The sequence below is a fragment of the Nylanderia fulva genome, unplaced genomic scaffold (assembly GCF_048542155.1).
Source record: "Nylanderia fulva isolate GAGA-0341 unplaced genomic scaffold, ASM4854215v1 Scaffold408, whole genome shotgun sequence".
NCBI lineage: Eukaryota > Metazoa > Arthropoda > Insecta > Hymenoptera > Formicidae > Nylanderia > Nylanderia fulva.
Genome location: NW_028190486.1, coordinates 74,905 through 96,610, shown reverse-complemented (window position 1 = coordinate 96,610; position 21,706 = coordinate 74,905). Strand labels below are relative to the sequence as shown.

The 21,706-nt window shown below is 39.5% G+C and overlaps 2 protein-coding genes and 3 long non-coding RNA genes across 5 annotated transcripts; 2 read left to right on the top strand and 3 right to left on the bottom strand.

The window, feature by feature from the left end:
* Positions 1-5,177: 5,177 nt before the first annotated feature.
* On the bottom strand, positions 5,178-6,842 carry LOC146721821 (uncharacterized). Its single transcript, XR_014925490.1, has 2 exons — positions 5,507-6,842; positions 5,178-5,432 (listed from the first exon to the last, which is right to left on the bottom strand). It is a non-coding gene; the product is annotated as an uncharacterized LOC146721821 (long non-coding RNA).
* A 1,638-nt stretch (positions 6,843-8,480) lies between these two features.
* LOC146721820 (uncharacterized) lies at positions 8,481-8,761 on the bottom strand. The gene is made up of 2 exons (XR_014925494.1): positions 8,617-8,761; positions 8,481-8,542 (listed from the first exon to the last, which is right to left on the bottom strand). It is a non-coding gene; the product is annotated as an uncharacterized LOC146721820 (long non-coding RNA).
* A 38-nt stretch (positions 8,762-8,799) lies between these two features.
* LOC146721819 (uncharacterized) lies at positions 8,800-9,351 on the top strand. Its single transcript, XR_014925491.1, has 2 exons — positions 8,800-9,022; positions 9,097-9,351. It is a non-coding gene; the product is annotated as an uncharacterized LOC146721819 (long non-coding RNA).
* Positions 9,352-10,227: 876 nt separating this feature from the next.
* On the top strand, positions 10,228-11,119 carry LOC146721818 (uncharacterized). The gene is made up of 2 exons (XM_085486217.1): positions 10,228-10,312; positions 10,356-11,119. The coding sequence occupies exons 1-2, from the start codon at positions 10,228-10,230 to the stop codon at positions 11,117-11,119; spliced, it is 849 nt and encodes a 282-aa protein (XP_085342343.1).
* Positions 11,120-15,816: 4,697 nt separating this feature from the next.
* Positions 15,817-16,714, bottom strand: LOC146721817 (uncharacterized). Its single transcript, XM_085486216.1, has 2 exons — positions 16,700-16,714; positions 15,817-16,578 (listed from the first exon to the last, which is right to left on the bottom strand). Exons 1-2 carry the CDS (start codon positions 16,712-16,714, stop codon positions 15,817-15,819), a joined length of 777 nt encoding a protein of 258 aa, XP_085342342.1.
* Between the last annotated feature and the right edge of the window lie 4,992 nt (positions 16,715-21,706).

The window sequence follows — 21,706 nt, the reverse complement described above, 5'->3', positions numbered from 1 at the left end:
TACACCGCCGAGGCGTTCATAGCTGCTTTGCGGCGATTTACCGCTAGAAGAGGCATCTGCCGCACGATTCGGAGCGATTGCGGCACGAACTTTGTTGGAGCCGACGCTCAGCTTCGAGCTCTCTTTGCGGCCAGCAGCAACGAAGGCCGTCAAATAGTCAGTCGTCTTGCCGGCGAGGGCATCCAGTGGCTGTTTAACCCGCCGGCCGCACCACATTTTGGAGGCATCTGGAAAGCAGCCGTCAAATCCCTCAAACATCATCTTCGCCGAGTCCTGGGAGAAGCTACGCTGACGTTTGAAGAAATGGCTACTCTCCTCGCACAGATCGAGGCGTGCCTCAACTCCCGACCGTTGCAGGCACTATCGGACGACCCTGAGGATCCAGCCGCACTCACGCCGGGGCATTTTCTGATCGGCTCCTCGCTAACCGCACTGCCGGAACCCTCACTTATGAATCAGCCAGCGAACCGCCTGAGCCGCTGGCAAGCCTTGCAGAAATTGAGGGATCACTTCTGGGAACGCTGATCCCAGGAATATCTCCATACGCTCGCTCATCGTCCGAAATGGCTAAAGGCGGACTCCGACTTCAACGTGGGGCGCCTCTGTCTGATCCGGTTCGAGAACGTACCGCCGACGAGATGGCCACTAGCTCGAATCATCCGCGTACATCCTGGAGAGGAGGGAAGAATTCGTGTCGTCACAGTAAAGACGGCAGCGACGGAGCTCACTCGACCCATCGTCAAACTCGTCTTGCTTCCCTCCAGTGGCGACGATGCACTCGAGGGCCCGTCGGATCACGAAGGCTCAAGTACTTCTGTATCATAAGCGCATTGACATCGATGAAAAATAATAGTGTAGATAGGCTCTTTTCATCCACAGATTCTCAGCTCAAGTATCACCTGTCAATTATACATGCCAAATTATTCGACTTGTCAGGTTAGAACCGTCCGACAGCAAACCGATACTCACTTGCGTGCACTGAAAATATTGTACATCTTCGTCGACACTTTGGCCCAATTTTCACTTCACCGCACACGCATTTGATTCTTTTCACGATCACTTTCACAGTAAAACACCGAAATATTAATCGATAGAATATCGCGCTGCGTAGCGTACTCGTATCACTCGTATGTACACGTGCGTCTTCACGTGGTCGAAGCGTGATCGGGCATCAATCAGCTGAGCGCAGTAGCGTAGCGAGTCAGCGGTAGAGCCCCAGCAGCGAATTCGCCGAAAGTTTCGAGCGAAGGCGGGCGGAATGTTTAAAAACGCCCTAGTGCAAGTCGAATTTAGGCAAAATTACCGCGGATTATCTTTGCCAATCGCGACACCGCGCGTATACAGTCCAAAGCGCCTATAGCAAGCGCTAATATGAGAACTGTAAACAACAACATTCTCTCTACGAAAAATAATACGCTAATGTCCTTCGAGACAATTCTAAAATAATAACATGTAATTTTGAAGGCATCTAGAATCTTCTCGAAACACGTTGCTATAAAAGGGCACCCCAGATCGACCGGGATATAGTCGCTCTCGGAATTAGACGCATATCTGTCGCAAGTAGCACGTACGATTTCGGCGCGGTTCTGACTTTACGTAGCTCGCGTATAGCCAGCAACTAACGCATCGCCTTCCCCGTAGCTCGCGGATTCACGTATTAAACTACGGTTTATTTAACCAGTGTAAATAGCCTGTAAATAGTGTCCGTCTTAAATATACATTGTATGCGTCAAAAAATCGACTCTCTAATTAATCGCTTTTGCGAAAACGTTCTTTTCTTTGTCGCGCACTTCTCTCTTGACACTTATCGCTCGCGTTTTTGCTCTGCTATCAAACAAATACGTTACCTTAAAGAAAATTGATAATCCTAACTCTTTGATTACTGTGGAATGTGAATGTCCAAAGCTCTTAGGTTATATTTCAGTCAATTAACAATCAAAGAGCTTTATCACAATAAGCGTAGACCTATAATATTTAATTACACGCTATGGTTAATAAGTCCACCAATATCAGAACACGATAAAATGTTTTATTTTCTTTATTAAATTTAATTAATTTATTATTAAAAAATAGAATTGTAATATCTTCAAGTATTCTACAAAGTAAATGATATTTTACAAAAATAATAAAATTTTAATAACTTTAATTGTATATATTTGTTACACGTAACGTTTTCACCAACAGATTTAGAATATAATCATGTTAAATCATTATATTCCTTATTAATTTTATTGCATAGAAAATATTTAATTATCACGCACATGATTTTATATAATAAACAATTATCTCATCAATATGAATATGTGCAGATATAATATAATAAATATAAATATGTGAATATATTATTCTGTTTGCAATTTTTAATTATTAAATTATATTATTTCCAAATTATATGCATAATAGATATGCAACAAAACTATTATTATTACCAATATATTTGCAATCCAGATATTATATGAAACTATTCACACACAAAAAAAATAATATTTTGAAAAGTAATTGCTGGTGTACGATTACATTTTTGTTTATTTGGCAAACAAATATTTAATAAAATTTATTTATTTAAAAAAAGGAAAAAGAAAAATGAATTTTTTCAATATAAAAAAAATATAAATATATAAATAAATACATAATAACAAAATATATACATTCAATATTTTTCAATATTTCTCTCTAATAATTTATTTATAATAAATAAACACAATTTGAATGTAATATGTAAAAACATTGTGAAATGGTTATTTAGTTGAATGCAGAAATGTTCTCCAGAAGGAAACTGTATGGTTACACTTCGTTCTATTACCAAACTTCCTGCAATATTTACATTTGATTAATAATTTTGAATTATAATATCTAATAATTTATTTATAATAAATAAACACAATTTGAATGTAATATGTAAAAACATTGTGAAATGGTTACCTAGTTGAATGCAGAAATGTTCTCCAGAAGGAAACTGTATGGTTACACTTCGTTATATTACCAAACTTCCTGCAATATTTACATTTGATTATTAATTTTGAATTATAATATATATTGTATATATGTACAACACATTTTATTATAACATATTATACATTTATTATTTTAGAACAAAAATTCGAGAAATATATATTAACATTAAATATAATTAAATTAAATATAATAAAATGTATAATGAATTGAAAATGTTCTGAATAAAAATATGGTTTAAAAAACGTAAATTATTTATTATTTATATTGTAACTTTTACGTACAATAACTTTGCTAGAACCAAGGAAAAGATATATATTATTTAAATTCAGTCATTTTAATATCATCAATCAAACATCTTTGATTAAAATTTAAATTGTATTAATCGTTACACATTGTTAATTAATGGAAATAGAGAAATTATATCGATTTTCTTAAGTCAATCATTAATGGAAGAGATTCGCATTAAATTTGCTATATTTAATCGTCAATTAAATTTTTTTTAATTGTTTCTGCTCAAATCAATTGTCAATTGAATTGTCTTCGATTGAATCTGTTTTTTTCAATCGTCAATTAAAGTACTTCTAATTAAAATTAACTCATATTAATCGTTAATTAAAAAATTTTTAATTAAATTAGCTTGTATTAATTTTTAATCGATCGTTCTCCGATTAATTTCGTTTATATCAATTGTCAATTAAATAATCTTTAATTGACTTCGATCATATTAATTGTTAATTAAACGATCTTCGATTAATCTAGCTTATATCAATCGTCATTGTAACGAAATCTAATTAATCTTTCTAAAATTAATCGTCAATTAAAAAAATTTTAATTACATTTGATTACATCTGTTGTAATTAAATGTCATAATTAATTTAAAAAGTAATTAATTAATGAGCATCTCTGCTGGGTATATTGATTAAATTTGATTAAATTAAAATATAACTAACCTCTACGATAGTCGGCGGCGACGTGGTCGGCTTCATTCATCGGTATCTGAAATATATAAAGAATATTAGTTTTATAATAGCTTTTATAATAAAAAATAATAGTATTTTATAATGAAAAATAAAATACTTACATCTTCTGTTATTTCGATGTTTGAGTACATCTGGAATTATAATAAAATGAAATATATTTAACAGATTAAAAAGAAGAAAGTATTATATATATATATATATATATATATATATAAAATATGTGGAATTGTATGAGCGCACGTGATCCCGACCGGGCGCAAAGATATGGGGTGTTGAAATTTACTTGGTTGGGCGTTAAAAGTTCTATGTGACTGTTAGATGCTCGTGATTTGATTGAGCCGGGAATTCTAAAGATCTCCTTAATTAATTACACACGTACGGATTTTAACACTTGTTCGAATCGCGTCCCCTTGCGCTCAACCGTATAATAGACAAAATAAGATCTGGATATTTCGAACACCTGATGTAACAAATCGATGCGCGTAAACAAGTTTTTATGCGCGAACGACAAGAGTAACATTAAAGTACGTCCAAAATATATCTATTGCAAAACTATATGTAAAATCATAATTATAATCACGGAACCAATAAATAAGATGCGAATATCTCAAAAATTCACGAAAAGATCCCGAAAAGTTCATAAAAATGACAATGTTCCGTCGCTTAATGCTAGTCGTTCTCGCGAAATAAATTATTAATAATAAACGAACTTAATTGCTGACTACTAATTAACTGATTCTACATTTCATTAAAGACGATGATGATGTTAGTAGGAATAATATGGGGGTTGTAACCCGGGGTAATGAGGGGGGGTGCGGGGCGGGGGGAAATCGGGGGCGAGGGGGGGTGACGTCACGCGGGGGAGGGGGTCTTATCAGTAGATAAGCTTATCTTATCAGCTCAGGTTACCTGATAAGGGATCATGTTACCTGATATGTTTATAAACAAGATAAGCGGGTATCTGTTACAAGATAAGATAAGCGAATATCTGTTACAAGATAAGATAAGCGGCGTCTTTGAGCGATATCTAAGTTTTCATAAACAAGATAAGATAAGCTAAGTTTTCGAATTCAAGATAAGCGGCGTCTTTGTAAGGTATCAAAGTTTGCCGATAAGATAAGCTAATATAAAAAAATTGTTAATCTCGGCTCAAATTATTGTGTTACAATAAAAATAAAATCTCGACGGCAATCGGAGCCTGTGCGGATGACATGCACAAAATTAATAAATTAAAATGAGATCTCAAGTCAAACTCATTTATTAAAATCTAAACGTTTCGACCCACTTCGGGTCTTCTTCAGTAGCTGCAAAATACAAAGAAACAAAAAAATAAAAGATAATCGGTACAATCAGAAAATTATAAAACTCGTATACATACAATCCGCAAATAAATTAAATATCATTCTCCTCCCTATTCGAACCGTCCGGTCGTCGGAGTGTCTCCCTAACGGTGACCATCGTCAGGAAGGAAGCAGAGCAGTGACTCCCTTACCAACACTAATCAACATAGTATAAATTAAACGTGTAAGATCCCCAAGAATTATAAATTAAAAACCGGGAAGAACACTCACCCCGACAGCAAAAACAGAGAGAAGACGATGCTACACGTGACACATCACTCTAACGACTGTGCGGTATTCTACCTCGACACAGTCGATACATATATACGCAAAAAAAACACAAAAATAAAATATGAAAATAAAAATAAAAACAACTAATACTTATCGGCACTCATGTCAAAGGTCTAACGAAAAAATCCGGTTATGTCTAATCACAAAGCTAGATTTTGGTAAATTTTTCAATTAACAGATCAAAATTCTCGTTTAATTTGTCGGTATCGCTATGTAAATTTAAACTATTCTTCTGACGCTTAATGTGGATCATTTCGGATATCAAACGTTTACCTAAAAAAGGCTCCTCATCCAAGATTTTTACATCCTCCCAATTAAATTCATGGTTCAATAATCTATGTTCCGATATGACTGATAATTGTGACGCGTTTCTTTTTATGTTGCTGCGATGTTCTTTCATCCTAGTTTTCAACAATCTACCCGTCTGCCCTACATACGACGCATCACAATCCATACAATCAATTTTATAAACTACATTGTTATGGAGTTCCCTTGGTAACTTATCCTTGTGTACTTTGATGAATTTACGGAGACTGTTAATTGCTGTATAGGATGGAATGACATCCAAATCACGTGTAATGTCCTCGATTCTCTTTGATACATTATTGATATACGGAATATTAAAGTACGAAACTTTTTTCTGCGTTGGAATCTTGTCATTGCATATATTTGTTCTATTGTTATGCAACTTATTATTGTACCGGAAGAACAACTTTTTTAACCGCGCTTGTAATGTTTGAAATATCAATTTGAGAGGATAATTATTAGACAAAAGAACTCCAATCATAGACTCAAAATTATCTTTATGGAATTTCGGATGAGATAGCCAAAAAACTCTATCTATGAGGCTGATAATGGTGCCTTTTTTATGGCAGAGAGGATGCTGCGACTCAAAATTTAAATATCTACCTGAATACGTCGGCTTATGAAATAAATCAAACTCAATGCTTCCATTATTTATAATAATAGTGACGTCTAAAAAATTCAATCGGTTGTCAACCCCTTCCTCCATGGTGAACTGCAATCTAGGATGGAAAGAATTGAAAGTGTTTAAAACAATTTTAAGCATGGAGGGAGGGGCCGCCAACGCGATATCGTCAACATATCTAAAATAAAATGGAAATGACATTGGAATCGCAGCAATCGCTCTATTCTCCAAATCTTGCAACGTGATATCCGCAATGATCGGTGAGAGGGGGGAACCCATAGGCGTGCCAAAGGTCTGTTGATAACATACATTATTAAACATAAAATAAGTCGAATTCATAATAAAACGAATTGCACATAAAAATTCATCCCGTGGAATAATACACTCCTTTTCAATATACCCCCATCTGTTAATTAAACTATCGATAGCCATATCCAATGGTACGTTGGTGAACAATGATGTAACATCTAGTGAAACTAACTCCACATCACTGTCCACACATAAACCATTTAATTTGTTCACTAATTGGAAACTATCAGAAATAGCCGAATCAGGTTTCGGAATTGCCTTATATATTATCTTATGTAAAAATTTTGCCAAGTAATAAAGAGGTGTATTCCTAGATGACACGATGACACGTAAAGGGCAATTCGGTTTATGCACCTTCGGCAGACCATACGCTCTCGGTAAAACCCCGTCCGTGCAGTTCAGGGATTTATATGTTGTTGAAGAAATGTAATTCTTCATTTTTCATCTATTTAAAATCCCGTGTAATTGATTAATTAGGTTCCTAGTCGGATCTTTTTTAACAACAGTATAAGTATCCCGGTCAGCCAGCAAATCACACATTTTGTCCATGTACATATCCTTGTTCATCGCAACCGTGATATTACCCTTATCCGCCTTCATAAATAAAATATCAGGATTATCTTGGATGAATTTACCCGTCAATTTGTAAGCATTAAATAAACTATTTTTTGTGTGAGCTTTTTCAGACATGGAAATATGGAATTTATTTATTATGGGGAAGGCTCTATTTCTGACTGCAGATCGTTTTTCCACAGGGAGTTTAAAAATATTTTGTTCTATATTTTTCAACAACTCTATAGTGGTTTTATCTTTATCAAATACTGGCAGACAGAAGTTCTCTCCTAACCGCAACAAATCTCGAATTTCACACGGTATCGATACGGATGATAAATTTAAAAACCATTTATCTCTTTTGTCAGCAACATCAGGATTTAAAGAAACAAAGGAAGTCGGGTTCAAGGAAACACTAAGAGACTGAGACGGCCCTGACTCACATGGCCTTGAAGAAAATTCTTTTGTACATGTGTAATAATATTGGATAGGACGAATATTCCTATTATTGAATTTAATTTGTTTATCTAAGAGCCATCTAAATTTATCATCCAGTCGAACCCGCTCCTTATTATAAAAATAATGTAATGATCTGCTTTGCTCACCGAAAAACCCATCACAATAACACACTGGGAGATCTAACATGATGTAACGAACGAGTTCATAAATATCCAATCTAACTTTGTGCATCTGTCTATGAGCATCATAAATTTCATTTCTTAAAATGTCTTTAATAGTACGTCCTATAATAAATTTGTGTTTCAATACTGACTTATAATGATATAAATTATTAATATAACGAGAAAGAAATATAAGATGAGACGGTGTAACATCCTGATTTAAACAATCTTTTAGAAATTTAATTCGCAAGTTTAATCTAATCAGGCTCTTGTTTAATTTAATCCAATTCTTCAAATGTTTGACCGCGCCCCAATTAAAACTATGTCCAACAAATTGAAAGAAATTCCTCAACGGACGCATTATTACAGCCAGCGTAAATTCAATATAAAAAAAAAAACTGTTAATCTCGGCTCAAATTATTGTGTTACAATAAAAATAAAATCTCGACGGCAATCGGAGCCTGTGCGGATGACATGCACAAAATTAATAAATTAAAATGAGATCTCAAGTCAAACTCATTTATTAAAATCTAAACGTTTCGACCCACTTCGGGTCTTCTTCAGTAGCTGCAAAATACAAAGAAACAAAAAAATAAAAGATAATCGGTACAATCAGAAAATTATAAAACTCGTATACATACAATCCGCAAATAAATTAAATATCATTCTCCTCCCTATTCGAACCGTCCGGTCGTCGGAGTGTCTCCCTAACGGTGACCATCGTCAGGAAGGAAGCAGAGCAGTGACTCCCTTACCAACACTAATCAACATAGTATAAATTAAACGTGTAAGATCCCCAACGTGTTGATCTGTTAATTGAAAAATTTACCAAAATCTAGCTTTGTGATTAGACATAACCGGATTTTTTCGTTAGACCTTTGACATGAGTGCCGATAAGTATTAGTTGTTTTTATTTTTATTTTCATATTTTATTTTTGTGTTTTTTTTGCGTATATATGTATCGACTGTGTCGAGGTAGAATACCGCACAGTCGTTAGAGTGATGTGTCACGTGTAGCATCGTCTTCTCTCTGTTTTTGCTGTCGGGGTGAGTGTTCTTCCCGGTTTTTAATTTATAATTCTTGGGGATCTTACACGTTTAATTTATACTATGTTGATTAGTGTTGGTAAGGGAGTCACTGCTCTGCTTCCTTCCTGACGATGGTCACCGTTAGGGAGACACTCCGACGACCGGACGGTTCGAATAGGGAGGAGAATGATATTTAATTTATTTGCGGATTGTATGTATACGAGTTTTATAATTTTCTGATTGTACCGATTATCTTTTATTTTTTTGTTTCTTTGTATTTTGCAGCTACTGAAGAAGACCCGAAGTGGGTCGAAACGTTTAGATTTTAATAAATGAGTTTGACTTGAGATCTCATTTTAATTTATTAATTTTGTGCATGTCATCCGCACAGGCTCCGATTGCCGTCGAGATTTTATTTTTATTGTAACAAGATAAGCTAAGTTTTCGAATCCAAGATAAGCGGCGTCTTTGTAAGGTATCAAAGTTTGCAGATAAGATAAATTCTACGAAGGGCTGCTGCAAAATCCAAGCTTGGATCGAGCGCCGACATTCAGATATCTATTACTAAGGGGGTTGCGTTTCTTCATCTAAATTTTCTCCGAAGATAAGATAAAATTCTGCGAATGGGTGCCGCATGGATCGAGCGCCGACAATCAAGCGGGTTGATACGTATATTTCTAAGAAAGATGAGCGGGGGCGAACGCAGGCTTCACAGGTTGCGATATGTCTTCGCAGAATCCAGGCTTGGATCCGACGTGTCTTGCGACGAGGTGAAATGGAATGGCGGCTTTATCTATGAATTTCTAAGAATTATCAGCGATATCTAAGTTTTCGAATCCAAGATAAGATAGCGCAAATATTTCTCGCGAATTAACAATTCCATCATACGTTGAAGAACAAAGGGATGATCGGTATATATAATGAGGACCGATGCAGCTGCCGGGTCATAGTACCACTGGCGAGCATAGTAGTGAGTGAGTAAATTGTTTTTGCAATAAAAATGGAGAACGTAGAACATATTGAGCGCGGCCTGTTGGAGCGTTCCCGCCAAGTCGCCACCTTGGGCGAATATTTCGGATGGCTGCAAGATTGTGAAGAATTTATCACACAGCTGGAAGAACGCAGCCGTGCCAAGCGTCCGCGTCTCTCGATTGGACATAGGCAATCTCTCGTGGCGAGAATAGCGCGACTCGAGGGTGCGAAGGTGCGCTTGCAGAGACAGTATGTCGGTGAATCCATGTTTAGTGGTGGATTTAGTGGCGGTGGCAATAACGTGCAAAGACTCGTTTGGCGCGAAATCGATACGGCGTTCGATAGCCGTATATACTGACCGGTGCGGTAATTAACGCAGACTACATCGAACCGCGTCAGTTTTTGGAAAATGCAGCAAACATTGTAGTCGAAAACGTGGAGAATGTGCTGCAGAGACACATCAGTGTAAAAGTAAACACTGTTTTCAACGGCGAATTTGTGTCCGGTGACAAGCGTGCCAATAAAAGTATCAACACGAGAAACTTTGAACTCTTTCGCACGTCCGATGTACGCGAGTGGTACGAGCACCGCGTAATCGAGCCCACGCTAGCATCGCTAGAAGAGTTCCAGGAACGCGATAGCGGCTGGGCATTGTCGCGGATAATAGATTTGACTGTGAATATCAACAAGTATAATCCAATGCGCGCTAAATGCCATGTCAAATTACCGCAAAAAATTATGGTAAAAAGAGCGGTTGTTAATGTGCGATCAGCGGACAATGCGTGTTTTGCATGGTCAGTGGTAGCCGCTCTATACCCCGCTGAAAGACATATGGAACGAGAATCCTCCTATCCGCATTACACCACAGTGCTGAATCTCCAAAACATTGAGTTTCCAGTGACTGTGAATCAAATTAAAAAATTCGAACTTGCAAACGACATCTCCGTAAACGTGTACATCATCGAGAACGAGAACATCGTCCCGCTACGTCTTTCGGAAAAAAAGAAAGACAGACACGTCAATCTGCTGTACGTGGAAGACGAAAACAGCGTCGGGCATTTTGTTTTGATAAAAAATCTGTCTCGCCTCGTGAGCTCACAACTGAGCAAACACAAATGTAGAAAATTTATTTGCGATCGGTAAGTATATATATTTATTACACGTAAATTATATTAAAAATAATTTTATAATAAATAAATTTTTTTATTTTTTACAAATGCCTACATTATTTCTATTCTGAGGACCAGTTGCAGGCGCATACGGAAGATTGCGGAAAACTAAACGACTACGCTATTCGGTTGCCGAGCGACAAGGACAAGTGGCTCAGCTTCGACAACTACACGAGGAAGGAGCGGCTGCCGTTTGTGGTGTACGCCGACCTCGAGTGTGTTTTGACAAAGACCGAAGATGTCAAAAATTATCAACACCATCAAGTATTCAGCATCGCGTATTACGTACAGTGTTCGTATGACAGTTCGTTGTCCACATACAATTTCCGCCGTAGTGTCGATTGCGTCGCGTGGTTCGCCGAACAGCTTAAAAAAATTTAGCAATCCGCGTAAAAAATATTTTAACGACCAATGTCCCCATGATAAATTTAACGCCTGACGAGTGGGCAAAATTTCGCAGCGCAACACATTGTCATATATGCGAAAAACCGTTTGACGAAGACGATACACGCGTTCGCGATCATTGCCACCTCACCGGGCGGTACAGAGGCCCCGCGCACTCAAATTGTAACTTAAATTACAAAGAATCATTTTGTATCCCTATAGTCTTTCACAATCTGTCCGGCTACGACGCGCATTTCATTATCGAGGACATAGCCACAGCGTTCAAAGGGGAAATCGAATTACTGCCGATAACAAAGGAAAAATACATATCATTCTCGAAAACTGTTAGATTGACACAAGATAATAATTCGAAAAATTATATTAAATTACGCTTTATCGATTCGTACAAGTTTTTCAGCGCTAGTCTCGACAAATTAGCGTCATTTTTGGACAAAGAAAAACTAAAAATTTTACATTCGGAATATCAAAATTTAACTAGTGAAAAATTCAATTTATTGACACGAAAGGGTGTCTTTCCATACGAATACATTGACTGCGTGGACAGATTACAAGACACACGTTTACCGCTGCGCGACTCATTTTACAGTTCCCTGACCAGCGACACAGTATCCGAGAGTGATTACGCGCACGCCGAGACCGTCTGGAGCCGATTTTCCCTTCGAACGCTAGGCGAATATAACGATTTATATTTAAAAATTGATGTCTTGTTATTGGCAGACATATTTGAAAATTTTCGCGATAGTTGTATAAAAAGTTATGGACTCGATCCCGCGTATTATTATACTCTCTCCGGATATACATGGGACGCCATGTTAAAACATACAGATATAAAATTTGAATTATTAACAGACATTGACATGGTTATGTTTGTCGAACGGGGTATACGCGGCGGCCTTAGTCAATGTTCAGGCCGATACGCACAGGCTAATAACAAGTACATGCAATCGTACGACCCATCGAAACCCTCATGGTACCTCATGTATTTTGATGTAAATAATTTGTACGGATGGGCAATGTGTCAATCATTGCCGATTTTCGGTGGGTCGACGATATATCAAATTTTGACGTTTCATCTATCGCGTTCGATTCGCCTATAGGCTATGTTCTCGAAGTAGATTTAGAGTATCCGCGGCATCTTCATAACGCGCACAATGACCTACCGTTTTGCCAGACGCGCGATAAGCCACCCGGCAAGCGGGAGTATAAACTCCTCGCAACGCTTTGCGATAAGAAGCGCTATGTAATACACTATCGTAATCTACAGCAGTGCACGCGCCACGGGCTACGCATAACAAAAATATACTGCATACTACAATTCACACAGTCAGCGTGGCTGCAAAAATACATCGAACTCAATACACAGTTTAGAACACATGCGAAAAACGATTTTGAAAAAAATTTATATAAACTGATGAATAATGCGGTATTCGGCAAGACGATGGAAAATGTGCGCAAACATGTGGATGTAAAATTATTAACAAAATGGGACGGTACGGTGTGGAGGCAATGATCGCGAAATCAAATTTTCATAGTACGAGCATATTTTTGGAAAAATTAGTTGCCATAGAATTACGCAAACTCGAAGTAAAATTCTACAAACCAATCTACGTCGGCATGTGCATACTCGACATATCTAAAGTATGCCTTTATGAATTTCATCACGAATACATGTCACCGCTCTATCGTGACAATTGTAGAGTAATGTACACCGACACGGACAGTTTAATATATCAAATTAAATGTCAAGATGTCTATGAAAATTTGAAACGCGATATTGCTCGATTCGATACCAGCGATTACGCCGCGAATAATGCGTACGGTATACCGCTCGCGAATAAAAAGATGCCGGGTCTGATGAAAGATGAGAATAACGGCGCGATAATGATCAAATTCGTCGGGCTTAGAGCAAAAATGTATGCTTTGCGGGTGGACGGTAAAAAAGACACTAAAAAAGTAAAAGGTGTCAAAAATAACGTTGTAGCGCGTAGTATAACATTCGACAATTATACGCGTTGCCTTAATGATGAAATAGAAATGACGCGTCAGCAGTCATGCATAAGATCAAAATTACATAAAGTGTATACCGTCAGCGAGACAAAAATTGCTCTAAGTCCCTACGACGACAAACGGTATGTCGTACCTGAGTCGACCGACACCTTGCCGTGGGGACATTATAGAATATCGTTGTAAATTATATTTATTATATTTATTATTTTTATTATACTTATTATATTTATTATATTGATTATATTTATTATATTTATTATATTTATTATATTTATTATATTTAGTATATGTATTATATTGTGAGGATGTATTAATGAGAATTATATATTTTTTTGTTATATATTTTATATATGGTATACAATATATAGTATGTTATAAAAATGATTGAATAAAATACATTAAATAACATTGTTTTTATGTATCCAAGAGTTGTGCGAACTGTCGAATCCTAGCCATTTCACGTAAACCTCGTCACCCCTCCTGCGCAGTATTTTCTCCACGAGGTACACATCCGGACAATTTGCGCGATGCAGCTCGTGCTCGTAAAACGCTCCAGCAATAGATGTCTTGCGATAATCCTCGAGTAGATATATTACGGGATTAGTATGCTGCACTTTAACAATCTTAAACACCTCGGTTGTCCAATTTGGCGTGTATCCCTTCTCGAAAAGTTGTTTGTACTTGCTGATGCGTACCTGATCACCTACTTTGAATTTTGCCGGGCCCGCGATTTTTACACGATTGTACACGGTAGCCAAGAGTCTTTCGGCGATCGCGGGGGTAACGTCAGCGGGTCGCATACCAATCGTTCGATGCTTGCGTCCGTTGTAATCTGATACAAGGCGTGGCAGCATGTCGAACCATTTGTAAGTACCATTCAGCGTAAACATCTTCCACATGTCGTTCTTTAGCGTGCGATTGAATTGCTCGACGACCGACGCCTTCAATACCGAATATGTCGAATAGTGATTAATGTCATGTTTTCGCATAAGTCGTTGCACATCGGCGTTGTAAAATTCCTTCCCGTTATCGGTTTGCATGTTTTTCGGACATCTCTTACTATCTCGAATTATCTTGGCGATTGCGTCAGCTGTCTCGCTTCCTCCTTTACTCTTGAGTAATACAGCCCACGCATACTTGCTCAACACATCGATGACGGTGAGTATGTAGTGGTAACCTTTGTTAAAACGAGAGTACGGACGCATTTCGACAATGTCGGCTTGCCACAGATCATCGTATCCTCGCACTATGACATGTCTTCGAGGGAAATTTTTTCTCGCTGACGCATGCAACTCGTTTACCAACTGCCGTCTCTCCAAACTATGTTGCTCGTTGTTATTTTCACTATTCATTCTCGTTTTTTCACGTTGTTTCGAGATTCTTTCGGGTTCGTTCACGTTCGTGCCACGTTGTTTCGAGGTTGTTTCGGGGTTCTTTCGGGGTTCGTTCACGTTCGTTCACTTCCGTCCTTGACCCATTCGAAAATCGTCTTTGACTCGTTTGCAGCCTTTTTCACAGTCGCTTCTGACCCGTTCGTAGCCGCTTTTGACTCGATCGTAACCGTCCCTGACCTGTTCGCAACCCTTACTGAGTTGTTGATAGCCTTGTATGTAACCTTTAAGGACTTGTTCGTAGCCTCGTTCGCAGCCCTGCTTGACATGTTCGTAACCTCGATCGTAGCGGTTGCGTTCACCACCGTTTCCAGGTCGTTCACTGCTGCTTCCGGGTCGGTCACTGATGCCACTCATTGTTGTTTGGTAGCACGCTGATAATCCTTCGTAGCTGTTCGTTTGCAACCACTCGAGAATTCCTTCTAGACGTTTCACAACTGTTTGATAAACGTTTCTGAGCCAACCGCTCATTAGATGTCTGTGTCTGAGGTAGTGTTGGGTGCACGCAAAAGTTCTTTTATCGCAGTCTCTAACGCTCGTACATCCTTCTCTAACGCAGTCAGCTTCTCATCTAACTCTTTCTGTTGGACCATCAATGTTTTAAAGCACTCTTCCAAGTACAATTTGTTGACGGCATCGGTATCCGCCTCAGGTTGCGCTACACGACGAATCTTGCGCGATCTCGCGTCATAATCTGTAGCAACGCGACATAGAGCGTTTTTACGCATACATCGTCTCATTAATGTGTGCCAATGATCGCCGGTTGTATCAATTCTCCTCTCGAATAATCCAAATTTATTGATAGACATTTTTGCAATGCTTTGTAAAGTGTCACGCGATGAACTAAATAGATTGTCGGGACCCCCGTTTAATTTATAATAATGCCCGCTTCCCGCAGTTTCTCGATGATCGACAGGATCTCGTTGTCATGCGCGTTGTTGCCAGCTTGGCGCGAAGCGTCGAGCAATCGTAGGCGATCCACTAGCTCGTTAGGGTCGTCCCAGTGCACGTAATCAATCTTATTGTCGGTTAGCGTCATAGCGCGAGGCATTCCCATGCTAGATTTTGGGCTCTCCACCCGCGTCAACGGTGCAATTATATATTTGTACTTGTCCCCCTTGCTACCCTTCACACGACCTTGCGCATCAAAATTGCGTTTATGCACGTTTGTCGTCAATAATATGTGCTTGTATTTTTGCAAATCATCATCCCGGTAATCAGGTCTTTTCTTGAAGATTAACTCGTACAATCCGGGTGTTTTAATGTACCGCGTGTCGCCTATGATTATAGTGTCATCTTTGTCAATCGCGAATCGCTTGCTGCCGAGCCGCATTTCATTTTCGCCGAAGTAGACTCCGTATACATTATCAATTTCTTTCTTCTCATCAGCACCGAGGAGAGCGTCCATGTACTTTTGTCCTAATGGCCCCCAATCCTTTCGCATCATTTGTCGACCTTCCGGCGATCTTAACCAATGTCGAAGGGATATTTTGGGCGGGTTACGCGTGGTTTCGAAAACATTTTCGTCTACGAGTGCTTTGGGTATCACAGGTAGTACGCTTATCAGTGTAGATGTTGTCGGCAGTGAAGCGTCCAATGGCTTGTTGGGCGTGATGCCCGCTGTTTTCTCCTATCTGTACGTCATTTGTTGTATTTGTTTTAACTTTCTCCATACTATTCCCACGAAAACCTAGGGAAGTATCAGTCCACTCCAGCAGAGCCCCGGTTGCTGGAGCAAGGCCACTAAGTACAAGGGGTTGGACCATTTGCCCCAAAGAACCGTTTGCGACGCTCTATCCCGGCGCCATGCAGTCATCGGCACGGTATCTTGACACCTTGACTTGGGTTGGGGGTGTTTTGTCCGCGGGAGCTATTTTATTTCACTCCTACCCTCTGCTCCTAAGAGCAGCGAGCATCCTCCTATCCGCTTGTGGAGACGCGCCCGGTAGCAGTATCACCTCAGCCCCGAGTGTGTGTGTGTGTGTGTGTGTGGTAATACACTTTCCTTCTAGATAGCTGGATAGCGTTTATGTGTTCAAACATGTAACTATTTCACAATCTTTTTATACATTACATTCAAATAACGTTTATTTATTATAAATAAATCACATCTGTGCCTCACTTCATGTAATATATGTATATATATTGTTATAGTCCGAATGACTATAACTATATTATATTAAATATAGTTTTAATAATTAATTAGTAAGTCGCCTATTATACAATCATTTGAGAAACGTTCTCACGCTCTCGCGAAGCGCTTATCGCGAAAAGACGCAAACGCGATGAAATATAAGCATTACACCGAAAACCGCGGATCGCAAGCGAAGAATCAATCTGCTTCGCTTGCACCTAGATAAAAGCGTGTGAATAAAAATTAGCCAATGAAAGAGCTTCTCTACATCTTCCCCCGAAAGATGTAGAAAAAGGCAGGAGACCACCGCAAACGGAAAGCGAGGCGATGAAGTCAGTCGCTAACGAAAATCCAAAAAGTCAAGTCGCTAATTAGAACCTAACTAGGAGTTGTAGACAAGCCGCAGAATATAAACTATCACCTGTAATCTGACTATTGAGAGCGAGCATACTTAACTAACCACCCAGGTGCGATTATACAGAATTAAACCAACTCAAGAAATAAGGGAAATAAAAGATTTATTCAGATAAACAAGCAAAGTTAGTCAAAGTGGAGACGCCCGCCGATCCTAGGATCCTCATCCTTCAGTCGACTAAGACCCCACAATTTTCCGTGCCTTCCCGGAGGCACAACAATTTGGTGGCAGCGGTGGGATCTTAGCCGCAGGGCCGACGTCGTCTCCAAAATCTTCACAGCGGCGAAGACCTGTAAAAACACATACAATTATAACAAGTGTTAGACGGGCACGTCAGTAACTCTGACGGAAACAAGCAGAAGCCACGACTAGGAAAGAACGAGAGAACGGACAACATAAACAGTGCAACGATTGATAAGCAGCAGCGAAACGAAAAAGATCGCCGACGTCCAAGGACAACGCCGACCTACGACAACCTCACGGGCAGCGCATCATCACGAGCGACGACCCGCCGTATCTATCACCAACACGGAGCCGCCGTTATCAGCCCACGAGCGATCGAGTTGCAGCAGCAGCAGCCGACCCGTATAAAGCGTAACGATGGGAGCCGTAATACTGTAAGTCCGAATTTATTTGATTGCGTGAATGTCGGAAGGTGACGAAACACCCCGACAAGCGATTAAAAACCAATCGTGGTTGCATAGTACACCTGTACGGTTAACGACGCGAGTATTGCCTTTAACTGCGCAAAATCTCGAAAGCGTTCGTAGAAATTTAGACAGCGACTTGTCAAACGAAAATAATACGAGTTACCTCCGAACGTAATAAACAAACGAGAATTTCCGTTTACTAGTTTTGACGCGAGTATATTTGCAAATAATCCAAGCGACTCCGTTCAAGTAACTCAAAACGAGCCGCGCCGATTGCGACCGTATATCAGCCGAACTCGTGAACAAAATTATTCCGCCAACCGCGATAGATGCCGAAATAAGCATACTCCGACAAACCCTTGCACAAATGGGACAAAATTTAGACGTCACGTCACAACAACTCTCCGTCGTAGCGCCCGGAGAAACTTCACAAATGCTTAATATAATACAAGCTATACATGCAGAGTTACATACACTAAACACACGTATGAATAGGATAGAAGCCGCACAGGCATACACACACACAGACGAACAGCGGGAGTCCGATTACGAGCCTCGTATGACTTACGGACGGACTGAGCGCGACGTACGAAATCGACGGAGTACTGCACGACAATATATGTCTCTAAAAGAAGCGCGAATGATGATACCCGAATTCGACGGTACATCGCGACACCGCCTTCAGGAATTTCTAAACGCATGCACATATACAATGCAAAACATACATCCCGGAGACGAAGAGTCTCTGATACAAGGCATACTATTTACTAAATTAAAGGGTAAAGCCATGCAAGTTTTCGAAACGCGAGACATACAAACGTTTGAAGAATTAAAGCAACAACTAGAAACCGCATACCAATGCAAGCAAAGTACTGCCCACTTGCAATTAGAATTTAACTCCCTAAAGCAGAAATATAATGAGACAGCACAAAATTTCGGGCAACGCGTCGATCAGCTCGCTATGAATTTATACGATTCAATGATAGAGGGAGGAAACCAGACAAGCTCAGAGAAACGCACCATCTTACAAACGATCCAAACACAAGCATTATTAAATTTTCAATTAAGGCTACGAAGCGACTTAAAAGTACTCGTACGCTCACAACGATATACAACGCTTCAAGAAGCGATAGCCGGCGCGAGCGCGGAAGAGAGATTTATCGGACCTAGCACGTCACGGGCAACTAATTCCTCGCTAAATAAGCCTGAATCAACGCGGTCAGGACAGCGAACGACGGGACAATGTTATAGATGTGGAAAACTCGGACATTACGGACGAGACTATCGTAGCAAAGTCAACGTTCTGCCGAAACCGGAAAAATCTTCGCGCGTATCCGCCATCGACAAATTTTGCAATCATTGCAAAAAGCGTGGACATAACCGCGAAGAATGTTGGGAATTAACGGGCGACCGAAAAATAAGACGCCCCCACGTAACAAGCCAAAGGATCGAAAAAACCCGCGAAGTATTAATAAAATAGATAATCAAAGAATCCGGCAGGAGAGAAATTCCGAGTCCGAACGTAGCTGCGATGAAGACGGAGAGCGCGGAGATAAGATTAAGAAGACTCGCGCGCTCGAATATCAGGTGACACACGTGCGCCGAACGTCGAGAGAGAGAGCAAGTTTAAATATAATTACTCTGCCTATGCGAGAGGCAAAACGCGGAAAAGTAAATATGCTTTACGATTCGGGAGCTACGATTTCATTGATAAAAGTGAAACACTTGAAGGGCGAGACCGAAATTTACAATAATAAAATAACCCTTGTTGCAATAACCGGTCATAAAGCAAAGACGATCGGAAAAATGTACGCGACAATTGAGCTAAACGGAAACAAGATAAAACACGCGATTTACGTCGTGAAAGATGATTTCCCAATGGAATACGACGGGATCATAGGAATTGATTTCCTCCAGAAGCAGCAAGTCACGTGCGATTACAAAAAACGCGAATTACAAATCGGAAACGCCGTCCTAAAACTGCAACCGTATAACAAAATTATCTTAAAGCCGCGTAGTGAAACAATTATACACGCAATAACAAATGATAATAAGACAGGGATCATTCGAGCCAAAGAAACCGCCCCAGGAATCTATATCGAACGTAGTTTGGTAGAACCGAAGAACCAATGTCCCATCAGTGTAATTAATACAACTGATAAGCCGGTCGAGATACACACACCCTTCGTAACCGTAGAAGACGTTTGCAAAGATAACGCGCACGAGTTGTACACGGTACATATAGACGAGACTCCGAATCAATTAACGCGTGACGAACGAATTTGACAATTGTTACACACAAAACATTTAAACGAGGCAGAAAGGAAAGCGATACAGAAAATATGCAAAGAATATAGCGACGTGTTTTATTTAAGCGGAGAACCACTGTCATGTACAGCAACGCTAAACCACGAGATAAGCACGCGCGCCGATACCTCACCCGTCAATGTGAGACCGTATCGCCTTCCCGAAAAACACAAATCAGAAGTGAACAAACAAGTACAGGAAATGCTAAAAGGCGGAATTATTAGTACAATACAAGCATTAGCCAGTGGAATGCACCGTTATTAGTAGTGCCAAAAAAGGCTGACGCAACAAGCAAACCGCGATTAAGAGTAGTAGTCGATTTCCGGAAGTTAAATGAATTAACTATAGGCGATTTATTCCCACTGCCGAATATTACCGATATTTTGGATCAGCTGGGAAACGCGAAGTATTTTACGACGCTCGACCTTGCATCTGGATATCACCAGATACCGATGACCAAGCGCGACAAAAATAAAACAGCCTTCTCGACTCCCTACGGACACTACGAGTTTAATAGAATGCCGTTTGGACTCAGAAACGCGCCTGCGACTTTCCAACGACTTATGAACTCAGTGCTAACCGGGATACAAGAACTCCGATGTCTCGTTTATCTCGACGACATCGTTATATACGGATCCAGTTTAGAGGATCACAACAGAAGACTCGCGGAAGTATTACAACGCCTACGGAAACATAGTCTCAAACTACAGCCTAACAAATGTGAATTTTTACGAAAAGAGGTAATATACCTTGGAAATATTATTTCCGAAAACGGTATACTGCCAGATCCGTCGAAATTAGAGGCGGTAAAAAATTTTCCGACACCACGGAAAGTAAAAGACGTACGTCGTTTATCGGACTAGCGGGTTATTACCGGAAATTTATAGAAAATTTTTCGCGAATCGCAAAACCGTTAACAAAATTAACGAAGAAAACGGAAACGTTCGAATGGAAAAACGAACAACAAATCGCGTTTGACAAATTAAAGGAAAAATTAACGACAGCGCCAGTGCTAAAGTATCCGGATTTCAATGAAGAATTCAACGTGACTGCCGATGCCTCGGACTATGCAATCGGAGCCGTACTATCACAAGGAACGGTAGGCAAGGATAGACCTATCGCATACGCCAGCTGAGTATTATCTCGCGCGGAACAAAATTATAATACTACGGAGAAGGAACTATTGGCAATTGTATGGGCTGTTAAACATTTTCGACCATACATTTATGGCACAAAGTTTAAAATAATTACC

Coding starts and splice junctions, on each gene's coding strand:
- LOC146721818 (XM_085486217.1), top strand. CDS start 10,228: ATGTCGGTGAATCCATGTTTAGTGGTGGATTTAGTGGCGGTGGCAATA. Junction 10,313..10,355: donor TGGCGCGAAATCGATACGGC/GTTCGATAGCCG, acceptor TAATTAACGCAG/ACTACATCGAACCGCGTCAG.